This window comes from Ascaphus truei, chromosome 3 (assembly GCF_040206685.1).
Source record: "Ascaphus truei isolate aAscTru1 chromosome 3, aAscTru1.hap1, whole genome shotgun sequence".
Classification (NCBI taxonomy): Eukaryota; Metazoa; Chordata; class Amphibia; order Anura; family Ascaphidae; genus Ascaphus; species Ascaphus truei.
Window position 1 is genome coordinate 427,470,773 of NC_134485.1, and position 25,920 is coordinate 427,496,692.

General features: G+C 46.6%; 1 protein-coding gene across 1 annotated transcript; it reads right to left on the reverse strand.

Moving 5' to 3' along the window:
• Positions 1–9: 9 nt before the first annotated feature.
• On the reverse strand, positions 10–25,783 carry QTRT2 (queuine tRNA-ribosyltransferase accessory subunit 2). Its single transcript, XM_075592839.1, has 9 exons — positions 25,694–25,783; positions 23,152–23,380; positions 20,465–20,520; positions 18,370–18,446; positions 16,402–16,611; positions 12,115–12,314; positions 9,665–9,816; positions 7,472–7,592; positions 10–1,206 (listed from the first exon to the last, which is right to left on the reverse strand). Exons 2-9 carry the CDS (start codon positions 23,349–23,351, stop codon positions 975–977), a joined length of 1,248 nt encoding a protein of 415 aa, XP_075448954.1. The 5' UTR covers positions 23,352–23,380; positions 25,694–25,783; the 3' UTR covers positions 10–974.
• Positions 25,784–25,920: the final 137 nt, after the last annotated feature.

Below are 25,920 nucleotides of genomic sequence, written 5' to 3' on the forward strand. Positions count from 1 at the left end.
AAACTCCAGTTAAACACAAAACCTTTATTGTAAACTCTGGTACTGAGGGGACTGCTGCGTTAATGTCGCGTAATAAGTTGTGCGTTACTTAGACTCGTGTCTACACATGCTCATCGGTGAAATGTTGAGGGGTGTGTAAAAGATCGCTATGCCCTGTAATAAGGGCAGTGGCTCCGAAGCAGAAATTACACACAACATTTAAAATAAGAAGTTTATTAATAATAAGGGCGCGCAAGTGTTTCGTCCTCATTCCACAGGCGCCAACGTAAAAACTGCCGCCACAAGCGGTCACATGATCACCGTTCGGGTCGCCATTTACCCTTTGAGTGCCTCAGAACGTAGCTACTGTACTACGTCATGTATGATGAAGCAGAAAAGCACGTGTTTGTGTGTGTGTGTGTGAGAGAGTGTGCGGGGGAGAGGGGAGAAGAGTTGATTGTTTGGTCACCTTAACATAGAAATTGTCACACTTTTGAAGTGTTTGCTAACAAACCTTAACTACACTTTAGCTAAGTTTTCCATTTGGAACATACATGAGATAAGAGCTTTGCAAATGTAGGCCTGAGACATTCTCACTAGTTGGGAATTGTTTTCAGGATGGGGGAAATCAGAAACGTTTACTGTTGCGGCGAATAAGCCCGACTTACAAAGTCTAAATCAGGGTCTATATTCATCATTCCGGGCAAAACAATATATTTTACATTATTATCATCAGAATAGACATGTGGTGGTTCACAGTGGGATATGTAATCGGGATAAAAAGGGAATTTGCAGAACTCCGTACAGTACAAAAATAAATGACTGCGTTATTCTTTGTAGTAGGATAGTGCCAATCCGGCAATATCGCATGGAAAGCCTCTTTGAAGTCATATGGTATATAGAATAGGGGCCATAGACTGCCATTTTCATGTGCACATGTCCTGCAGATGTAGTAGACAAGCAGGCACACTAAACAGTCTTTCCCCAGGCTGCGCTCAGGACGCTTGTCTACGGATCATCTCTCTCAGAGTGTCCAGCGCCCCGTCTCGCAGGGCCTCCCGAACCGAGCGGAAAAAGCCGAAGTAGTGCTGGAAGTTATGGATCATGAGCAGGATCCCGGCCAGCAGCTCGTTCGACATCAGAAGGTGGTGCACGTAAGCTCGGCTGTGGTTACGGCAACAGTAGCAAGTGCAGCCCGGCAACAAGGGTCCGAGGTCCTCACGAAACCTGGGGTGATGGAGGAGAGGAAAAGGGCGAACACACCACATGTTACAGATGCTCATATAAATGTATCAGATGCCAAAACAAAGGACAAGGTGCCATATGTAACCATGCTGAAGGTTCAATGGACCAAATCTTCACATGGCACACTCACTATTTTGAAAACTGGCACCTTTAAAAAACCAGAAGGAGACGACCTTATTCAGGATGACTTTCTTCAGAAGCCGACACAAAACATTGGTGTTATAGTAGTGGAGGTGCTTAAAACAATACAGCCATTGAAGTACATCTCTATGAATATACTCTGAGCAGTTCTACAGGGCATGACTGTGTAATGGATTACAGGTACCACAGGTACATATATAGCATAATATATGTCTTAGTACAGCTTTTAAAAGGTATTTAGAAAAAGTTTACCTTAAATTTCTCTATTTCAATTCCCCCAAATGACATATGATGTAATGCAATTTGCACTAGTTCTTCCCTTAATTGTATATAGGAGTAGCATATGGATATACACAAAGTGTATATATACATAAATATATAAACACACTACACAGATGGTATATGTATAGATACATGGATTCTCCTTGAAGAAAAGATGAATGATTTAGAAATGTTCACTTTCTGCCTATGCTATAAGCATTCATACGCCACTTATCGAGCACTTATCGGCCAAAATGCCTACTGCCATTCAGTAAGCTTCGATAAGTGGGCGATAAAAGCCTGAAATCGGCCAAAATTTCAGCCGTTATAAAAAAATCGCCGGGTGAGCAGCGATAAGCCACTTATCGGCAGGTTCTGAAACTCGTACAATTCTAGTAGCCGCTATTAGGTCATCGAGGCGAATCGCAGCTCTAGAGTGGCGAGTTTCTCCCAAAATCCTCACGCCAGGAAAAGCGTGAGTGGCGTGAGGCTGGGGAGGAGCTGCTGAGAGGCGGCGAGCCAGGACTTAGAAATAAAAATACATGTTTCCTGCATCGGATTGATGCCGGGAGTCTCCGGAGCTGATACCCATTAATATCAAAACCAGAGACCCCCGGCATGAATCCCATGCTATAAAAATGCATTTACAGTCAACTTCATTACCTTAGTGGCTAACCGCTAAGGCAATGAAGGGGTTAACTACCACTGCCATCTTTATTGTGGGGGTGAGTGAAGGTGGTATTTGGCCTATGTTGGGGTTGCGGGTGGAGTTAACCCTTCATTACCTTAGTGGTTAATGCCAACAAATCAAGTAATGAATTAAAACCAGTAGCCAACAAAACAAATAAATAATTTAAAACGCTAACCAATCCTAAAATGTACTAAAAACAAGCCACCCAAATTCCAAACAATTTCATCCAAACAATAAACAGAAATCGAAAAAATAACAAGCATTTGCCAAAAAAATGCATTGGCTGTCACTGTATTTATCTGTACCCTAAACGGGCACAGATTAATACATTATCAGTCAATGGGCAAGCATATACATCAATATAAATAAATACAATGAAAAAACCTGAAAAATAAAACAATTTCATACATTCAATTAAATCATGGGGCTTTACTTACCTTTAGAAGTCTTCACCCTCCGAATCCCGTTGTATCTGCAAGCTCTCGTACCGCAACGTCATCACCCACAATCCAACGCCATCCACCTTGAAGACCAGCATCAGGTTAAAAAAATCTTTTTTTTATATCTTCTATCACCGTCTTCTATCTTCATCTGTCATTATTTTTATATTTTTTCTTTAATCTTCTTTCTTTATCTGTCAATCCAAAGCCCCATGGTAAATCCACAATAGGATGTTCTCTCATCGGTTTGTTGAGGTAAAATGAGACGTTCAGGCCTTATATATGGCCTGTGACGTCAAATTTTATGGTCAGATGGTACTTTTTTTTAAGGCTGTGACATCTCCAAGGGAGGTACGTCACATCCTTAAAACCAGATGACTATATCACATGATATTACAGCCAATGGGATTGAAGACAATCCCATTGGTTGCTGTACCATGTGATAGGTCACATTAGTTCAAAAGGATGTGACATCACTTTAAGGGATGATATCACATCCTTTTGAACTAATGTGACCTATTACATGGTACAGCAACCAATGGGATTGTCTTTAATCCCATTGGCTGTAATACCATGTGATAGAGTCATCTGGTTTTAAGGATGTGACTTACCTCCCTTGGAGATGACGTCACATCCTTAAAAAAAAAAAAAAAAAAAAAAAAGGCGGGGACATGATACAGAGTCCAATTGGATTGGAGCTGTACCATCTGACCATAAAATGTGACGTCACAGGCCCTATATAAGGCCTCTTCGTCTCATTTTACCTAAAGAAGCCGACGAGACAACATCCTGTTATGGATTTACCATGGGGCTTTGGATTGACAGATGAAGATAGAAGATTAAAGAAAAGGTAAAAAGAATTACAGATGAAGATAGAAGACGGTGATAGAAGATTTTTTTTTTTATCTGTTGCTGGTCTTCAAGGTGGATGGCGTTGGATTGCGGGTGATGACGTCGCGGTACGAGAGCTTGCAGATACGCCGGGATTCACAGGGTGAAGACTTCTGAAGGTAAGTAAAATATTGAATGAAATTGTTATTTTTTAAAGTTTTTTTTATTGTATTTATTTATTTTTATCTATTTGCTTGCCCATTGACTGATAATGTATTAATCTGTGCCCCTTGGGTACAGATAAATACAGTGACAGCCAATGTAATTTTTGGCAAATGCTTGTTTTGAATTGATTATAATTTTTTCTATTTGTTTTTATTGTTTGGATTCAGTTGTTTGGAATTTGGATGGCTTGTTTTTAGTACATTTTAGGATTGGTTAGCGGTTTAAATTATTTATTTGTTTTGTTGGCTACTGGTTTTAATTCCTTAATTGTTTTGTTGACTAGTGTTTAAATTAATTAATAGTTTTGTTGACTAGTGGTTTTATTTGTTTCATAGGTTTCTTGGATAGTTGTTTATTTAATTGTATAGTTTTTGGAATAAAACAATTGTAATTATTTTGCTATTTTGGTGATAGATAATTATTTGTAATATATACTATTAGGCTATTTAGTTCTTTTATTGTTGGGGTGTTTAGGTGCTTGTGTATTTCTTTGATTATTGTTTATTTTTGGCATCAATTATTTTTATTAGGTTGACCATTGAGTGATCTAGTGGCTTATCATGCCCATTTTAATAGGGTATGATATACTACTGTGCCAATCAATGGGTACAGGGTGGGTATAGTGGGTTTGGGGTGGGTGGTTATGCCTCCCTGGTGGGTAGTGGGGGAGGGTGGGTTAACCCCTTAATTACTATTGCAGTTATTAAGTGATAAGGTGATTAAGGTATTAGGGGCCATTAGATTGTATTTTTTCTTGCTGGCATCGGAGGACATGGACTTGCAGTATGCTGATGAGGACGCCCTTCATGATGGCAGGGGTAAGCTGAACGTTTTATTTTTTTACTTTATTTATGCTGGCTGTCTAATGTTTTATTTTATAATGGGCAAAGGCACTATTATCCATATGTGGATAATAGTAATTTTGCCCATTACTATACTGTATGTGTTGTGGGGGTTGTTGGGGTTAGAGGAGGTGGGTAGTAGGGTTGTTGTGTTTATTTTTGTTTCTTGGGGGTACAGGGATTGGGTGAAGGGGGTAGTAGCCCCAATGATGGATGTTCAGGCCTTGCAGGGGGTAGCGGGACTGCTTAACCCCTTCATTGCCATAGCGGGTAATGAAGGGATTAACTCCTTCAGCAACCTTCCATGCAGGCCTAATCTCCCACCATGTCACTACTACCCCTTTCATCCACACCCTCTGCCCCAAGAAACAGGCTTCTGAGGTTTAACCCCTTCATTGCATTAGTGGCTAGCCGCTAAGGTAATAAAGCTTTTTTAATATAAATTTTAATACTAGTGTCACGCGTCACGTAACCATGGGAATAAAATGCATAGGCGATACAGGCCCCGTTAAGGGGTGCCGGTATCTTGGGAAGCAGGGGGTCCCCGGACCTGAAATCAACATGGTTCTGCTCCGGAGACCCCTTGCTCATCTACACTAGTATTAAAATGTATATTAAAAAAAACAAAAACATTAGTTTCGGGCGAGATTTGCGCAGGGAGATGCGTCTCTCTCTGTGCAGCTCTTTCTGCAGCTGAAATAAATCGCCGGGTAAGGCCATTTCAGAGAGGCAATCTTCACGTCGCCGGTTACGCGCCCGTTTTGGGAATTTTGCTATCACAGGTAATTGAGGCTTTCTGAACACCGTGATAGCAACGCTCAGAAAACTGGCGCATTAAATGGCCCGGCAATTTTTTTTTATGAAGCCTTATAGCATGAGCCCCTAAACTTCTGTAAAATAACACCGATAAGTGCACGGTTTCTTGTAAAAATCCTCAAGACAAGGCAGAATCATTGGTGCTTTCTTATCTCTCCCTCTGCTGGATGCATCTTTCCAACAGAAGTAGCAAAGGCAATAAAATTCACTAAGGCCTTGCCCCCGCTGCCTACTACAGCGTCCGCCGCGCGCACGAGAGCCCTCCCCGCAATGGCGCCGGGCCCGCTGCAAGGGGGGGACGCAGCGCTCGCGCGAGAGCTGCTCCTGCTCTCAATAGAATTGAGAGCAGGACTCGCGTCGAGCGATTAGGCACGCCCCCCAGCGATTCAGCCAATGAGGGCAAACCTGCCGGGTGATGTCATGGCCGCGCCCCCGTCACTCCCCCGCCACGCCCCCCCCCCCCGGTCTCTCTGCCTGCAGTGAGCTGCAGACCGGGGAATCGGCTGAACGCGCCGCCAAAAGCGCGGGCGCGCGTTACAGCGGAGAGACCGGGGCCTTAGCCTTAGAATAGGAAGGCAGCAGGGAACGATGGAATTACAAATGAAACCTTGAAAGATGCTGGGGGGAAAATGATATACAATCCATACAAAAACTCTTTACATGTTGCTTGAAGGACAAGAAAATTGCAGAACAGTGGAGCAATGCCACGGTCCTCATCCATAGGAACTGAGACAAAGACCTTAAGAACAACTTTTTACAAAGATACTCACTAATCAGACCCTGGCCATTGCCCAGCGTAGAGAAGAAGCAGAATTTTGCACCGCGTACGATGAAATGGACCACATCCAGGTTGTGATTTGCATAAATAGTTAATAAGACCTACCATCTTGCGACTCATAGATTACGAAGCTGCGTACACCACCGCTGTATTAAATGCATTAAGAAGCCAAAATGACAAAGAAGCGGACAGTGACATTGGAAGGAACATTTGAGAACCCCACATCAACCGTTTGACTACATGACAATACCAGCACGATATGGATCAGAATGGATGTGCAACACGGGGACACAATGTCACCAAAGCTTTTCACAGCAACAATTGACGATTTGTAGACAACATTGTTATCTGTGCCACCAGCTCTGAAGACCTCCCGCAACAAAATCGGAGAACTCGCTGAAGCAGAGGAAGAAGGGCCTCTATATGAATCAGAGCAAAGTCAAAGTGATGGAAGACAATAAAATAAGATGGCGCTACTCTGTTACATTTCAGTGCATTACCTCTTATATCGGGGTTAGACTGTTGGCCAAACGAGAGTACATTATGAATGCCAAATATGCCAATTCAAAGCGTGGTACAGGCTGGAACCCTAGCACCTATATATGGGGCACTGGTTCCACGTGTTCGGTAGGTGACACCGTAGAAACCTCCGCTTTCACCCGTGGGACAATATTGTGAGATTTGGGTTATGCTAACCCCTTTGTGGTCACCTCGTGCTCCCTAGGGCTGTGAACAATGACATCCAGCATTTTCCATATACGATGCCAATATTGGCGACCGGTCATCACACCATTTCATTTGGGACTTTCGATATGCAGTATCCCTTCCTTGTACAGTATGTACAACATGATACTTCGGGACGCTTGTATGAATGAACTGTGTTGCCACTACAACCCAGAGGAGCCATGGTAGCAGCTTATTATGAATGTTTTGCCGGTTACGGTTTGATTCTTTATTAGATGTATTGACCTTATTAGCACTCCAGTCCCTCTCGGTAAGACCGCTTTCGCATGGTTAGCCATTTTCTCCATGCAATCCTTAGTCTACTTGTTTCTGAATATGTTTTTTTTTTGCTACTACTGTACAATCAAAAGGAAGCGAGTGCCCCGTTATTTGAAATACTAGATATACATATAGATACAGACACACACACGGGCGTATGCAATCCTATTCGTTAAGTAAATATGAAAAAAAAATGCCATGCTATAGTAACAGAAGGTACCTTTTCTCCTTCAAGCAGATCTCAAATGAAGTCATTTCCGATTCATCTATTTGTGGGTCCACACGTTCAGTTGCAACGTCCCCATTCCTCTCTACATTATGCATTTCACTCTTCTCCAGAACTGTAAGAAAGAATCACAATTATATTCACCCCCGTATAACTGCGTGGTGCTCAGGGGAGAGGAAGTAGCCAGGCAGAGAAACCAAGCAAGTGGAGAAGGGAAGATACAATGGGGAGAAGAGGGCTGAGAGTGAGAGAAACGCGGTGTGTAAACGAGAGCAGAGAGGGCAAAGCAAACTAAGAAGCACCCATAAGGATGATCACCATGTGGACCTAGCCTTTAGTAAAAACTGTTCCCTTCCTGATCTCTCCATCTCCCTGTTTTGCTCTCTGAACAACACCCCTCACTCCTCTCGCTCTGCTCGCTAATCTCGAGACCTTCACTCCATTGATTTCTTCGCTCTGTATCTACCCTGAACGCTAATCCCTCTTCTCTCCTTCCTCTGAATGCAACAATCTTGTCAACTCTTACAACTCTATCCTCTCTTCATTTATATGCCCCTTTTTAGCTTCGCGTCTGTAACCCGCGGCCTTGGCTAAATTCACAAAACTCGTTCCTGCGCCCTCGTTCCTCTGTATGCCTATGGAGTTAATCTCGCACTCATGCTGGATTTTCTACACTATACATTTCTCCTCTTCAGTTTTAACTCTGCTCTCTCGAATACCAAACACTACTCCTCCTCCGTAGTCACCAACACTCACAAATCTAATTCACACCGTCTTTCTCTGTATTTGACTCCCTTTTGTCCGACCTTCTCCCCCCGCTTCCCTTCCTTCAGGTCTACGCAAGCCTTTGCCGAACACTTTAAAAGGCAAGGTGGACGCTGTCCACAAGGGACAATTCCTTCTTTCCCTTCTTCCTCTTCTCTGCTTCTTCTTCCACCCTTGACTATTTTTCACCTGTTCCAGAGTTGGAAGTTCCTAAATCGATTTTCTCTTCCCCCTCTACCACATGCCCTCTCGATCAAATTCCCTCACATTTTATTGGAACTTTTGATCCGATCTTGGTAACCACTCTCACCCATATCTTCAACTGCTCCCTATCATCTGACATTTTACTCTCATCCTTTAAGCATACAGTGGTCACATTTATTCGCAAAAACACTGTAGACCCTATGCGCATTACTAACTACCGACCTGTATCCCTCCTGCCTTTTGCCGCCAAACTAATTGTACGGCTTGTGTTCTCCAACATAGTCAATTTTCTTAATGTCCATGCCCTCCTGGAACCTTTACCATCGGCTTTGTATAGTAAACTCAACGGAAATGGTCGTCACTAAAGTATCCAATGTTTTCCATAAATCAAACTCCCATGGTCCTTTTTCCTGATTGATCTCTCTACCACTTTCAATATGGTTGATACCTTTCTTCGCCTTCATATTCTACCCTTCTTCACGTAGCCAATTTATATCCTGATTCTCATCATACAGTACCTCTGCCATCGCACATTTTCTATCTCTGTTGTCAATATGTCTTAAGACTCCTTTTGGTGGACCACTTATTATAATTCCCTGTATTGCATGGTCTTCTTTGTAAATCGCTGAGTACCCTGTGAGTGCTATATAAATATACATACATATATACATACATGGAGACAGAAACTGGGAATAAGAAAAAACAGAGAAACAAGAGCCAAGAGAAAAGCAGTAACAATAAGTTAAGGAACAGCCTTCTATATCTAAAGCAAGAGAGAGGTGAACGTTATCAGGCTTTTGCTCGTGTGTAGGGCTCTCCGATAAGGTGCAGCGGTGATCAGAAGAGGACTTCCCTCTTCCGTTCTTGATGAGGAGCAGGACCAGGTCATATGATCCCTGACATAGTTATCATATAGTCGTTAAGCCATAAAGTCTGTAGCAGTCTGTGGCCACAGGCATTTAGCACTGAAAAGGTTACATTTGGTGGATGTATCCATGTATTGTGCTGTATTATAACATGTATGTGTGTTCTGTAACGCGCTGCAGATACGGTTTACACTATACAAATAAAAATATACATGCATACTGCTGCTGCCTAAACTTGGAGTATGTGTTATTGCTGAAGTGATCCCATATAACAACCAAACACAGACACCACCTGAAAGAGAGGCACTATTAGAGTCCGCATGGTTAGACGCGCCCCTCCTCCAAGGGGTACCTGCTGTTTCGGGGTCCGGGTGGTAGGAGTGGTTAAAGTACAGAGCGCACCCTCTCTCCGTCACCTGGTACGGGAAACAGCTGTCAAAGAGATCCACCCCCCTCTCAATACACTCCAGCACCTCGTCCGGCTTCCCGACTCCGTGTATGAGCCTGGAGCCAGGAGAAGAGAAAGGGGGAAGAGCTGGGATAAGCCCTGATCAGAAACACATTCCCTTTGTACTACGAGGCTGATTATCACAAGCACACCCTGGAGGTCGAGGCTATGTTGCAGTACAGTGTACACACAACACAAGTTATGGTGAGTAAAAAAAGTGACAAAAACCCTCCACAGCAAAGCATATAGCAAATGGAGATATAACTGTATGCTCATTTGCATGTCTTAGGCAGGTCTGCAACCCCGCCTTTCACTATTATCACCCAGCACACAGCACTTCCACTGCAGCAAGGGATTCTGGGAAATGACATGCAAAGGAGCACACAGTGTCACTTTTTGCTTCAATACCATTTTAAACATGGTTCTCTATAGGCTTAAGCTTGCTGCATGGTCACAGCTTTAAGCACAGCCAGGGTTAAGGTGCATACCCAGAAAACCACCCACAGACAGCTGTTTCGACCTTAATGGGTCTCATCAATGTGAGGTTGGTTACTGGCTATGCAAAACTGAAGCAATGAGGATGGGGTTTACCATACTTAGTTAAGTTATGGTGAGTAAAAAAAGCTTTGCATAGCCAGTAACCAACCTCACACTGATGAGACCCATTAAGGTCGAAACAGCTGTCTGTGGGTGGGTTTACTGGCTATGCATGTTAACCCTGGCTGTGCTTAAAGCTGTGACCATGCAGCAAGCTTAAGCCTATAGGGAACCACGTTTAAAATGGTTTTGAAGCAAAAAGTGTCACTGTGTGCTCATTTGCATGTCATTTCCCAGAATCCCTTGCTGCAGTGGAAGCGCTGTATGCTGGGTGATAATGGTGAAAGGCGGGGTTGCAGACCTGCCTAAGACATGCAAATGAGCATAGTTATATTTCCATTTGCTATATATATATTTATATATATACATATATACACGCACACACACCTACATACCGCATACACACTTATATACATACAAAGCCCTCAGATCTACACAATTTAAAGTAGACGAAGTCTGCAAAATGTTGTGATACCTAAACTAGATTTTGTGCCAACTGCTGTTCTGTTAATCTCACTAATAAGCAGCTACAGACCCTTTCCCACACCTGCAGCTTCTCCACTGATTTATGGGGGGGGGGGGAGGTCTTGCAATTGAGAAATTATCAGGGTGCTTTGGGGTTTTATATTCTCTATGCCTTAGTTTTAAATGAAGCCGTTTGTTTTGCCACGTTACATTTTCCGTGGTGGGTCCCTGCCAAAGCTGCTGGTAAGCTCTAAACCACGCTAAACGTGAAGATAAACCGTGAATCGTTGCACAAACGGGTCACATTTGCAGTGCTTTGCCAATAAGTGTGTGCAGATCCCAGCCCTAATCCCCGCTGTAAGTGGGACGCCAGCGAGACGCAATCCTGCCCGTGCCCTCTAATTTATACAGGAATCCCTGTGTGTTGGGAGATGTCCGTTCCTGTGATGGTCACATTATTGGGCCTGCAGCTGCTAACAGGTGGACCCCTTACAATGCATTGCACGCCCCTCTGGCAGGAGATGGTCACACGTACACATAGAGCTGGCGGCACTGTTCCCTTATGGTGAGTTAGGCCTCATCCAGGGTGACGCTTAGCTGCTTGCAGAGGCAAGCAAATTTGAATATGCCTCTCGCTGGCGCGTCACGTGAGCGGTTCACCCGTGACGTCATGGCCGCACCCCCCCCGCCCCCACGCGCGCGCTTACCTTGCTGGCCACAAATCGTCCCGACCGAGCAGAGCACGTGACGTCACCGCGCGCTCACTCCCTGCCTGGCCGCAGCCCTATGGTGACATTCTGCCCCATCGCTGCGCCTGACAGCTGCGTGATACTCTGCGATAGAACGGGACGCGGCGTCTGACCTGCAGGAACCTTGTCACACGCCACATCTGCACCTTCAATTAACAAATAAATGCTTCAAACGGAAAGGTACTTGGCTCGGAGGCCACGTCACTGTCTTTGAAGCAGGTGAAGCAGGTTACAATCCCAGCCAGTTCTGCCCCAGGCACCACGTTTAGCACTGTGCACACTGTCAGAGCTATTAAAGAATGTGTATTAATAAAGGAGTTACATGGCTGTGCGCTTTCACTTTAAGGCGTCGCCAATACATGTTGGTGATTGGGACCACACCTTTAAGTGCAGAGGATTTGTTAAGCATTAACCCCTTAAGTGGCCTGCAATGCATTACAGTCTTCCCTGGCACTCAAAGGGTTAGGATATCATCATTTCATACCATATACATATACACACACACACACACACACACATACACACACACACTTTGCTGCAGACCTGGGTTTGTCCTCCGGTAACACTGCAGTGACAGACGAGACTAGGGACAGCTTGGTCTCCCTGCTCATGGTGTCACCCTGAAGTCCGTCCAGCAGGAAGCCTCCCACTGGCCTCTTGGCCGTCTCGCGTGCGGACCTCAGTCTCTCCTCCTGCACGTCGCCTCCCTCCACTGCGCCAATCACCACGCTCCGCTTCAGCGCCTGGGAAATGAACGCATGCACAGTAAGAGCATTGCAACTGGTAGGAGCCAACTGGGGTGGTGGGAAGTGGATCCACACGGGACAATTCCTTCTATCCCACCGTCCTCTTCTCTGCTTCTCCCTAAACCCTCTTCCACCCGTGACTAGTTTTCAGCTGAGTTGGAAGTTTCTAAACAGATTTTCTCTTCTCCCTCTCGATTTCATTCCCTCGCATCTTACTGGAACTTTTGCTCTGATCTTAGTAACCACTCTTACCCATATCTTCAACTGCTCCCCATCCTCTGACATTTTCCCCTCATCCTTTCAGCGTGCAGTGGTCATATTTTTTCTCCAAAACACAGTAGCCCCATCGTGCATTACCAACTACCCACCTGTACCCCTCCTTTTAATAAACCACAAACCTTTTGCCTCCAAACTAATGGTACGTCTTGTGTTCTCCCACATGATCAACTTTTTTCATGTCCATGCCCCCCTGAAACTTTTTAAATCTGGATTTCATACAGTTAACTCAACGGAGACGGTCGTCACTCCCAGAATAAGGGGGCCTTAAAATCGCCCCCCGGGAAGACTGATGAGTGGGAGATAAGAGACACCCACAAAAGGTTGGCTCCCTGCTCTGTTTTTTGTCACAGAGATGAATGTTGTAGTGTTTACAAAGTGGACACATGGTGCACTGTGAACTACACCATGCAATTGTTCACTATTAATCAGGACACACACACACAAGCATGGGTGTTCAAGGCCATGACCTTGCATGCAGGGTATATAAACACACAGCTGGAGCCTATTAAAGCTGCAGTTCATGTGTGTGTTTTTTTTAATAAATCAGTTCTGTAGTAAGAAAAAATACTTTTAGCATTTTCTGTTTTAAAAAAAAAACAACTTTGAAAGACCAATTTTCTTGTATTCTATTTTAACAAGCATGCTTGTTCCTATAGCAACGATTTACATTCCCCATATTTAAAGATGTCGCCAAACTTTGCCGATCAATAGACGGAGAACGAATTGACCGGCAGCTATGCAGTTCTTTAGGTAATTAGAGATTGCCCACATGAAACTATTGAAGTAAAAAAATAAATTAAAAAAAAAAAAAAGACTGAACTGCAGCTTTAAACTTGCCAGGAATGCGAGTTGGGGTTTTTTGTTTGCCTTCCTTTGTATCAATATACTGTAAGTACGGGATAATAAAAAATGCACAAATGCGCACCAGGGATTAGTGGAAGGTAATTTATTAAAAATACACAAAAACTGAGGGGATCCAACCCCACCTCAGAACAGCTGTGCAGCTGGACGGCTAAGTACTACCAAGGAGAACACCTAATGGTGACTAAACCCTAAGCTGCACAGTATACAAATACAGTAACATTTATATAAAAAACATGAAAGAAAAAAACAAACATGAAAACAACCTATCAACAGATTTGTATAGAAACCGCCATGTTGATAGGTTGTTTTCATGTTTGTTTTTTTCATGTTTTTATATAAATGTTACTGTATTTGTATACTGTGCAGCTTAGGGTTTAGTCACCATCAGGTGTTCTCCTTGGTAGTACTTAGCCGTCCAGCTGCACAGCTGTTCTGAGGTGGGGTTGGATCCCCTCAGTTTTTGTGTATTTTTAATAAATTACCTTCCACTAATCCCTGGTGCGCATTTGTGCATTTTTTATTATCTTGTTTTTCAGGGTGCCTTCCCCCCTTTCTAAGGGGGGTTCACCTAGATTTGAGAGTTTCTGGGGAGACGCTTTATGTACATGCTGCAAAGGGATCTTCCACACCATCACACAGCACGAGCGCTGAATATCCTATTTTTTCTTACTGTAAGTACGGATATAGGATAAAGTATATGTCGTCTAAATTCCGCATAGGTTGAACTTGATGGACGTACGGCTTTTTTCAACCTCATCTAATATGTAACTATGCATTGCCGTGGGGACGGAAGCCTCCGGATGCCAACAGCTACCTGCTGATCACAAGAGGTTCCAGGAAAGGGCTACTGTACATCTCTATATAGCTCAAAGAACAAAGAAAGCCGTAGCCTTTAGAAGATAAAAGGTGGTTTTTATTATTATTTATTTAGATATATCCCTTATTTGCAATTCTCTCAATTTTGATTACGTTTTATATTAAAATTATAATCATTTAAAAAAAATAAGAAGTTCCCCAAACAGGTCAGGTTTTCAGGATATCTCTGCTTCAGCACAGGCGGCTCAATCAGTGACTCCGTCAAAGACTACACCCCCCTGTGCTGAAGTAGGGATATCCTGAAAACCTGACCTGTTGGTGGCCCTTGAGGACTCGCGTTGCCCGCCCCCGGAACACGGTGGCTGGCGCCTGCAAAATGCCGTTTCCAAGCGACTTGCTGGTAAGGATGTTGCAGACCGAGAAGGTTTCCTGAGAGACGGGCTCCTGAATTCGAGACCTTTACTGTTACGGCTCGAAGCCGCCCGGATGCCAAAATGGAGCTAAAACCACGGCTCGATCCGAGGAAAAACCCCAGAAATTACGTTTTTCTTTGATAAACATTGTGCGTTTTCTTTGCACAGCCGGGAGACGTGGATAAAGAAATCCCTAACCGTCTTCTTTGCAGCACTTTGCTTTACTGCTTGTTATAATGCGAGACAAGTGTGAGTAATCAATCTATTCAACTAATGTTATTAAAGCAGCAAAACTGCGCAGCACTAAATGTAGCACTGCGCCTTTTGGAACTTTTTTTTATTGCGGGTTTGAAGCAGGGGGTCTCCGGAGCTGACCGGTGTGAAGCAGGGGGTCTCTGGAGCTGACCGGTGTGAAGCAGGGGGTCTCCGGAGCTGACCGGTGTGAAGCAGGGGGTCTCCGGAGCTGACCGGTGTGAAGCAGGGGGTCTCCGGAGCTGACCGGTGTGAAGCAGGGGGTCTCCGGAGCTGACCGGTGTGAAGCAGGGGGTCTCCGGAGCTGACCGGTGTGAAGCAGGGGGTCTCCGGAGCTGACCGGTGTGAAGCAGGGGGTCTCCGGAGCTGACCGGTGTGAAGCAGGGGGTCTCCGGAGCTGACCGGTGTGAAGCAGGGGGTCTCCTGAGCTGACCGGTGTGAAGTTCAGCGCTGGGGACCTCCGGCTTCAAGAGATACTTACGTCCGTAGGTGCTGCGTGTATCGCTGTGGAGTTTAAATGTCCAGGTCACACGGGTCAATAGGAAGCTGCAAGGGATGACATCACGGCTTCCTATTGGTCTGCAGGACATTTAAACACTGCAATTTCGTTAGGCACACACGTACCCTGGCTGCAGATACCCCCTACGGAAGTATCTCCGGAAACAGGGTGTCCCCGGAGCTGAAATTAGCACAGTTTAGACCCGTTGCTTCAATTCTGTAATTAAAATATTTGTTATTGCGCAGTGCTGCGTTTTGCTGCCTCGGCATTACTGATGGATAAAGTGATGATCTTTAGTGCAGCACCGTGGGGGGTGTCGAGAATAAGAAAATGACCGCAGGGTACAGTCGGTAAAGACCCTGCTACAAAGGAGTTTACAATCTAAAAGGGTCAGGCGAGCTGAGGAGAGCGGAAACACAAGGTATGTGAAGTCGAATAGATTTGCAATTGTGTAGTAATCCCACCACAAAAGAGATTAACAAACGTGCACCTCACCTCCCCGCTCGCTCGCACCCACCTCCCCGCCCGCTCGCCCCGCCCATCTCCCCGCTCGCTCGCACCCACCTCCACGCTCACTCGCCCCCGCCCACCTCCCCTGCCCATCTCCCCGCTCGCTCGCACCCACCTCCACGCTCGCACCCTCCCATCTCCACGCTTACTCGCCCCCGCCCATCCCCACGCTCACTCGTCCCCGCCCATCCCCACGCTCACTCGTCCCCGCCCATCCCCACGCTAACTCGCCCATCCCCATGCTAACTCGCCCCACCCATCCCCACGCTCACTCGCCCCCACCCATCTCCACGCTCACTAACCCATCTCCATGCTCATCCGCCCCGTCCATCTCCATTCTCGCTCGCCTGCGCTCATCTCCACGCTCACCCACCTCTGCCCTAGCCCATCTCCACGCTCACTCGCCCCCGCCCGTCTCCACGCTCACTCGCCCGTCTCCACGCTCACTCACCTCAGACTCCGCCAGCAGCCGGAGACACTCGTCTAAAAACGCCAGGGAGCGGTCCACCGACTTCTTGGCTCTCTTCCTGGAGTTGCCCCCGGGCACCACCTCCCCGTCAGACAGGCACTGGAACCAGTCTGCCCGCAGGGCGCCCTGGACCCCCACGAACTTCTGGGGCGTGAGCTCCAGGCGCCCTCCTCCCCCCCACACAGAAACCGTCTGCAGGGGGCAAAGGAGGAACAAGCGTCAGCGAAGCAGAGACATCGCGGTCACACTCTCCAACCGTCACCAGAGAAGGCCCGCCGCTGCCGTCCCTCACACACCATTTAAAGAGCTGTTAAACCATGCTGCAGCCAAGAACGTTTGTTAAGAGCAGGGAGAACCAAGATGAATGATGCTTCAGCTTCAACAAAACGGTTTCATTGGATTTCTTGACAGAATTGAATAGAAAGATATACAAACATTTGAAGAGCACTTGTATTTTCGATGTTATCCCGCAGCTTGTTGTCCCCGATCTCTCGCCCCTACAACGCTGCAGAGGTTGGGTTACCACTGAAGCGTTGTCACGGAGCGTGTTTCTTTTCTCCGGGGTATCAGTTTGCTGATTGCACATGGCTAATAACGCCCCTTTTTGCTTCCTTGTATGCCTCACCGCTAAAGACACAAAGCCCACTGTAATGGCAGCTGCATGGACACGGCTGTATACAGCTCCATGGAACAGGAAAGCACTGCACACACATACAGGATCTCCCTCATACTATCAGCACCCCACGTGACTGGTAACTGCATCGTTACTCCCTGCCGGGGAGATACTCCCAGCTCGTTACCGCATTAATAATCAGCCGCTTTCTCACTCCCATTGGGGGGTCAGTTTAAAGACCCAGCGCCCCCTTATTTACCATTTTGAAACGTAGGAAGAGATTGCAGGTAAGAAAACCTAACCTGTCCCTTACGCCCAAATCCCCGGCGGTGCGAGATCTGAGGTCAGTCCGTCCTACCCCGCATGGGGTTCCCCAGTGCCTATCCCAAACCAGCTTGAATAACTGAACGGTGTGTGACATTACCTCTTCTGCTGGAACGGCTGCTCCTTATATTACACCCGGGGTGGGCAACTCCAGTCTGCATAGGTCACAGACAGGTCAGAATTTCAGGATATCCCTGCTTCAGCATTTCAGGATATCCCTGCTTCAGCACAGGTGGATGAATCAGTCCCAGCTTCAGCACAGGTGGTGCAATCAGTCCCAGCTTCAGCACAGGTGGCTCAATGAGTGGCTCAGTCTCATTGAACCACCCGTGCTGAAGCAGGAATATCCTGAAAACCTGACCTGTTGGTAGCCCTTGAGGACTGGAGTTGGCCACTCCTGCATTCAACAAATGGTACAAAAGTGCATGAAGAAAAAACCCCATTGCAGAGCTGAAGATTTGAGCCCAGATAATAGGTATTTTACAATGGCAGCCATATTTGTAACCCCCCATCACAGAAAAAAGAATTAAACAAATGTAAAAATCGGAAATCAAAAAACGGTGAGAGGATTTACAAAGTGAAGCATGTGAGCAGGACGAAGGGACAATTTAACCCTCTTTGAGCGTCACTATGTCATGCAGACGTGCCCCCCGGGGGGACCCATGATAGTGACGTCATCCTCAGAGAGTCGTTTGTTTTCCAGGCTTGACCGCGTCCTGTGTTTCCGCGGAAGCGCAGGGCGCGTTCTAACCGGGGAGGATACAGAGGCCTTCCATTTCACAGAAAATGGCCACCACGGTCACATGACCGCACTGCGCCGGAGGGGCCCGCGGCACTCTGGCCCTACGACCGGCGGGATGGCGGTGCAGTCGGTGCCACCGCACCGAGCCCCCCGGGGTTACAGAGGCCCCACCCCATACCCCATAACAATTAAACTGCTTGCCGGCGCACGGTTTAAGTGGGCCCTGCGGGCGTCTCCCGCTCCCGTTAGCGTGGTATCAGCACTCATTTACCTTGTTGGTGTTGTATCCTGTCGGGCTCACGGTAACTGGGTCATGAATGGAGCAATACAGCACCGCGTCCGGCATACCTGCACGAAGCATGCAAAAGAAATACCTACGTCACCGCCTCCATTATAATGTGATTACGCATGCGCCATACGGTCACGTGGGCACTAGGCATATAATGTAACTGCAGGCTGTGGAGGATCCCCTGTAACTGCAATTAGATGGGCAGCAAATAAAAATACCACGTTGTCAGCTCAATCACAGGTCCACAACGCTGCCCTTCCCCATTATCTCTTAGCATACAATGCTTCCACCACAGCCAGGGATTCTGGGTAATGACATGCAAATGGAGGACTCCGTGTCACCTTTTGCTTCATGTCCACTTTAACATGGGACTCCCTATAATCTCCTGCCCGACGCATTTCACAGCTTTAAGTAGATGAGTGTTTCACACCTTCTGGGCTATTTTGCCAGTTTCCTGACCGCTGAAGAAGCCATGCATCGGCAGCCCCTGCTGACCAGGGAATGGGCGGCTGTATAATGAGTAGTATCATTATGTCATGGGGCAGCCATGGCATAAAGCTCGGCGTTGTGTAGGGACCATGTTGTATGACAAGGTTGCGAGACATCTGTAGTGGGCCCAATCTATTATCATTTCCTCTATAAAACTGGTACATTTGTTTATACTGACATTGTTTTGTCCACAGACACTTGGTTTGTTCCTGTAAAGCACTATCCCAGGCCAGAAGCTGCTCCCAGGGACTGCTCCCAGCATCATTCTTATAGCAACAGGTAGTAAAAAGACGCGGTTGACAAAGTCAAGTGAGGCAGCTAGGTGAAATTTGGGGCCAAGATTCTCCCGCAATGAGGGAGACTGAAGTCAAAACAACCAGAGGCAATTCTGCTCGATCTGGCCAGAATCCAGATAACCGGTTTCAATCATGGTTTTACTAGAACGTTTGCAGTAATACAGAAAAAGGGTGCATATAAAGCAATAATAGACTAGAGAGAAAGGAACCCCAATAAATGAGAGCACTCTATCACAGTGTTATCACAGAGTCAGCACACATAGGTGGACCTAATGTGGTGGAGTGAGTACTAAATATGCATTGATATGGTTAATAAATTTAAAAAAAAAACACTTTCTTAAAGAGTCATATACTGTAGTGCTAATGCAGTGATTCCCAACCTTTTTTGTTTGGAGGAACCCTTGAAGTATTTAAAAAAATCTCGGGGAACCCCTATCTGGCTGACGCACATTAGGTTCGACAGGGGTCAGTCACACAATTTCACACCTCACGAGCCACCTCTATTTCCCACCTTCTACCCATGTATTTCTCTCCCATCCGTCTCACTAACTCTCCCCCCTCCCACCTCGCATGTATTTATCCCCTTGCGTCTCACTCTTACTCCCTCTTTTCCTCACTCACTCCCTCCTGCCCCCCTCTCTTCTCTCACTCTCGCCCCTACCTTCCGTCAATTACCCCACTCTCTCTCAATCCACCCTACAAAATACATACCAAAAAAAAAACCCCCAGGGAATGGATCTTACTTGAGTCTGATAACCTTAATGCCCCCAGTATAGGGTAATCCAGGTCGCACACTATCCGGCTAAAGTAAGATCCATTACATTAGCACTACCTACGGTGTTGGATTTTCACCTTTTTGGGGGGGTTGGTTATATTATAACCACCCTACCCTGCTATCCGCTCTGCCATATTTCTTTTAATATTCGCTTCTTAGCTCTGGCTATACACTGAGTCCACTCACAGTCACTCGGACTCAATTGCGTTCGATTTTACATTTTAGAGTATGACTCTTTAATAAAGTGCCTTTTAATTTATTCACCATATCAATGCATATTTAATACTCACTCTACCACATTAGGTCCACCTATGTGTGCCGACTCTGTGATTTCACTGTCATAGAGTGCTCTCATTTACTGGGGTTCCTTTCTCTCTAGTCCGTTATTGATTCATTACCCCAGATTGTAGCACCAATCACATACACTATCTCCTTATAGCAGCCACGAGGGTCCTCCTTCCCACCCTCCACCCCCCTTCCCCTGGTTCGCAATGCATATACAGCAATACACACTCACCTGCAAATTTTCCAACTCCCTCCTTATATTCTTCAAGGACCTCCTGGTGTTCTGCTCTGCGCAGAGGAGAATAAAGAGCAAGAAGAATGACATGTAACGGGTAGGACGCCTCATGCTTTTGTTCCTTTTAAATCACAAGGTGGCTCACATAATAGTGAGGAGAATTCTATTTGCAATAACATCTCCGCATAGCTGGCTCACATACTTACACGAGTCCCCTTACAGCCTCATATTTACGCACAACAAAGCTTTAATGTACCAGAGAGCATGGTGCAAACATCTTCAGCCTGATGCCTGGGGCACAAAGTGATAACGCAGTGTATAATTATATTATGAAATTCTGAGGAACCCCCATCCTCTCTAATAGCGCGTATGTGATCAGATGCATTGTAAGGAACCCCAACCCCCTCTAATAGCGCGTCTGAGGTGAGATGCATTGTAAGGAACCCCAACCCTCTCTAATAGCGCGTCTGAGATCAGATGCATTGTAAGGAACCCCAACCCTCTCTAATAGCGCGTCTGAGATCCGATGCATTGTAAGGAACCCCAACTCTCTCTAATAGCGCGTCTGAGATCAGATGCATTGTAAGGAACCCCAACCCTCTCTAATAGCACGTCTGAGATCAGATGCATTGTAAGGAACCCCAACCCTCTCTAATAGCGCGTCTGAGATCAGATGCATTGTAAGGAACCCCAACCCTCTCTAATAGCGCGTCTGAGATCAGATGCATTGTAAGGAACCCCAACCCTCTCTAATAGCGCGTCTGAGGTGAGATGCATTGTAAGGAACCTCAACCCTCTCTAATAGCGCGTCTGAGATCAGATGCATTGTAAGGAACCCCAACCCTCTCTAATAGCGCGTCTGAGATCAGATGCATTGTAAGGAACCCCAACTCTCTCTAATAGCGCGTCTGAGATCAGATGCATTGTAAGGAACCCCAACCCTCTCTAATAGCGCGTCTGAGATCAGATGCATTGTAAGGAACCCCAACTCTCTCTAATAGCGCGTCTGAGATCAGATGCATTGTAAGGAACCCCAACCCTCTCTAATAGCACGTCTGAGATCAGATGCATTGTAAGGAACCCCAACCCTCTCTAATAGCGCGTCTGAGATCAGATGCTTTGTAAATTCTTCTGTATTTGGTACAATTTTCAAATTACCTGAAAAGTACATGGAAACCTTTAGGGAAGTCCAGGGAACCCAGGTTGAAAAACACTGATTTATCCAAATTCTGTAAACAACTGTGCCTACATTTGCCCTAGGCCCCAAATCTAAAGACAGTGGCATGTTAAAAAAAATTAAATGTGGGCAATTAGCAACGGGGAAAAAAAAAAACACATTTTTTTTTTTAAACATATTTCCTTATTTGGTTGCCATGGGAACCAAATGCAGTGCAGTGTTTTTAAAACCTCTCATCTCTTTTGTGATAACACTGTATCCAGCAAGGAAACGTATCCATCCACACGTCTGTCTTATGTGATCTGAATAGGCTGCCATCATTAGGCTTCGGCCCCACTGGTTACGGCTGCACACACGCCGGAGCGCCGGGCGGCGCGTGCACCGGTTTCATCTGCGACCGGTGGTCTGCGGCTGTGCTTGGCGTGGAGAGCAGATCATCAGACGGGGGGCGTGGCGGGGGCGCGGCCATGACGTCACGCGGCTGGTTCGCCCTCATTGGCTGAACCGCCGCCGTGACGTGGCCAATGCTCGCCCTCCGCGTCAAAAGACATCAATCTCGTCTTTTGACCAATGCAAGTGCGCATGGCGGCTTGTCCGCGCACACACGGCGACTGGGGCCTGCCCCGTAGAGGGCTGTGCCTGGTGTGCGGCGCGCACGCCGCGGCCACTGGCGACCGGGCCTACGGCAAAGAGACAAAGGGGGCAAACTATTATCAGATAAGATTACTACACAGCAAAAGGAAACATTCATTTTTAACGCGCGTGACATTTTACTTTAGACTGATTCTTTAGAAGGTTGCTAATTACATTGACACGTTGTTTAAAATACATCTATTTTGTTGTCTGGAAATTCCTTCAAGGGTTGTCAATGAAATAAGATTTGTTGTAGGATGTGACACCTTTTAGCGAACCAACATTACAGTTCTCCATAAATACTATAATGTACAGACCTTTCAAAACCTTGTAGGTGTTTTTCTGCACGTGTCTTGCAATAAATCTCCCTCTTACTCGCCTCTTTTCCAAAGTGAACAATTATCATTTGGATAGGAGTTCCCACTTAGCAAATTCAGTGGCTCTTAGGTATATTTTTTGTAGACCTGTGATATCTTTTTCACAATAAAAAGGTGCCCAGAACAGTTACTCCATACTGAGTTCCCAAGATCCCTCCATCTTGTAACTAAGACTATGGCCCCAGTGCCTGCAACGGGGTGCCTGGCGGAGCTCGTCCCCTGCATCAGCGCGATCTGATGGACTCCTCGCGACAGGGAGACGTGGCGGGGGCGCGGCCATGACATCACACGGCTGGCTCGCCCTCATTGACTGAACTCGGCCGCCACGCCAAAAGACTAATATCTTGTCTTTTGGCAATGGCGGTCGCGCATCGTGCTTCCTGCAGCCGCGCGCAGGTAACAACTGGGGCCGGCCCCGTAGAGGGCCGTACTGAATGCGCGCTGCGGCCACCGTAGCTCAGTGAGGACTCAGCCTTCGTGTAGCTGAAGGTACTTACAGGGTGGAGAGCGTGATGTGTGTCACAGATGGGACACCTTCAATGGTCTGCAGGGTGTCGTGGGTTAGGTGTGGTGGGGAACAGGTCTTTGTGTACAGCAGGCAGCCTGGCACCTCCAGAGTTTTGTCCCCATTCCGTCCCAAGCTGTTAATGACCCCAAGGCGGGCGCCGTTCACCACTTTACTGAGACTCAGCTTCATCCTGATGAAGTGAAGCTCCAGCCAGAGACCTGCGGGAGAAACAAACATTGCTTTATGATCTACGGGCAAATCTCATCGCCCAAAAACTAGTGCACAATAGGGGCTGATCCTATAAACTCCAAAGTGGACAATCACGCTGCGAGCATCCGAAAATCCGTATCTTCCGCTGATGAGTGCCCGGACGTACAAAAAACGCAAGAGTTATTTGTACGGTTTCCTCTCCACTGGAAAACTTCAGTTGTATGGTTCCCCCGACGTACAGATCCTCGTGGCTCCGGCACCGCGCAGAATAGCTGCACCGTCTGACACAAATAAGACTGCGGGGTCACAAACAAAGTCGCTCCCGATGACGCAACTTTCCATTGGCTCTCTGGAATGCGCCATGACCTCGCATGCCATTTTGGGTCCACCATGCAAGTGTCAGCTCTGAGTGACCCCTCCTTCCCCCCCCCCCCCCCCCCCCCCCCCGTTCAGGTAGAAACATGGTTTACAAAATAGCGAGCAGACGGGACTGCTAAAGGAGTCAAAGCCCTCTTTGCAGGGCGCCACCATTGTCGGTTGTGCGCGCACCTGCACCGGTTCACGCATGCGCAGAGCTCACGCGGCAGCCATTGTGAGTCGCACATGTGCAGCATGTCATGCGCACGCGGCCCCAATGATAAGAATGCTCCGAGGGAACTACATGACCCAGCAGCCGCTGGGGCTGCTACCCGCATGACGCCAGGGAGCCTATGGCGTGGCTGTATTCCACGTTAGGAAGGTAGTTTTCACGCGCTGAGGAAGTGGGAGGCAGTCAAGATCTGGACAGAGAGGGTGCAGGTAGGGTCAAGGGGGGCAGTGCTCCCTTGGGCTAGGTCAGAATTGCCCCAAAGGTCCCAGATAGTTCCTCGGGTCCCAGTAGTACTGTGAACATGGAGTGCTGTAGGGAAAGCACTCATCTGAGGATAGGGACCTTTTCACTGTAGTAATAGTGTGAGAGGTGCTGCAGGACATTGCCTGAAGAGAAGTCTGTTGGAAAGGAGCCTACCCAGACTCCTGGAGAGAGACTATTTACAGGGCTACACTCCCACGGGAAGCCCCTCCAAAGGCATCCGCCTTAGGATCCAACCGGTAGAGGAGCATAAGATTGTGGCGCGGAAAAACGCCATTGATCTACGGAGTTCTATTGGTTGTCCCGGTCTGGACTGAGACCAGGAAGGTATTAAGAAGTGCACCAACGGGCACCACAACACATGGAAGCGCACTATCCCACACACTCTTTGGGGAGGGAATTGCTTGTGGACACTCAAGGGTTAAGTGCCCAGGCACTCCAATACTTTGGGGTTTCCACCCTGGAGGTGTGGGGTGATAATCTGCTAGTTATGTTGATGGTGCACGAATCAGGTGCGTTCAGTAAATACCATTTTATATAAAAAGGTGTGTAATTATTGTGTATATCGGGTCCGGTGAGGGGCTCCTCCCACTATGCTGGGATCCCCCGCCAGTGGAGGCGCTGCATCAAGATAATAAGTATGCCCCAGGCTCCCAGTGGCGGAGGCTCAGGCCTCTTGTTAGCCAAACAGGTGACAGCAGCACAGGTAGTTTCAGTACCCAGGGGGTACAAAGGCTACACATATATGTACTCTTGTCATACAATGTTACTGTCCCAACATATATGTACTCCTGTCATACAATGTTACTGTCCTAACATATATGTACTCCTGTCATACAATGTTACTGTCCTAACATATATGTACTCCTGTCATACAATGTTACTGTCCTAACATATATGTACTCCTGTCATACAATGTTACTGTCCTAACATATATGTACTCCTGTCATACAATGTTACTGTCCCAACATATATGTACTCCTGTCATACAATGTTACTGTCCTAACATATATGTACTCCTGTCATACAATGTTACTGTCCTAACATATATGTACTCTGTCATACAATGTTACTGTCCTAACATATATGTACTCCTGTCATACAATGTTACTGTCCTAACATATATGTACTCTTGTCATACAATGTTACTGTCCCAACATATATGTACTCCTGTCATACAATGTTACTGTCCCAACATATATGTACTCCTGTCATACAATGTTACTGTTCTAACATATATGTACTCCTGTCATACAATGTTACTGTCCTAACATATATGTACTCCTGTCATACAATGTTACTGTCCTAACATATATGTACTCTGTCCTACAATGTTACTGTCCTCCCTCCCACATTATACTGCGCTGGGGAATATGTTAGTGTCACACACAACTAATATATGTTTAATATATAATACTAGCCGTGCTCTGATAATTACTCGCCCCACATCACCCTCCCACCCATTACTTACACGTGGGACTATGGTGGAAGGCGACTTCTTTCTACGTCATTCAGCCTCCACCAATCACCGTTAGTTACGTCATCATAGCCACCCGGTCTGTCCCAGCTGTTCTTATCACGTGATTCTGAACGAAACATGTTGCCATAGAAACAGAGGGGACGCTCCCGTTGCTTTCCCGCTGGATGCTGGGAGTTGTAGTCCGTCTCGGCTTGTATCACGCCTGCGTGGCGGCAGGG

Coding starts and splice junctions, on each gene's coding strand:
- QTRT2 (XM_075592839.1), bottom strand. CDS start 23,351: ATGAAGCTGAGTCTCAGTAAAGTGGTGAACGGCGCCCGCCTTGGGGTC. Junction 18,447..20,464: donor GGGAGTTGGAAAATTTGCAG/GTGAGTGTGTAT, acceptor TGCTTCGTGCAG/GTATGCCGGACGCGGTGCTG. Junction 9,817..12,114: donor TTACCGGAGGACAAACCCAG/GTCTGCAGCAAA, acceptor TCCTGGCTCCAG/GCTCATACACGGAGTCGGGA.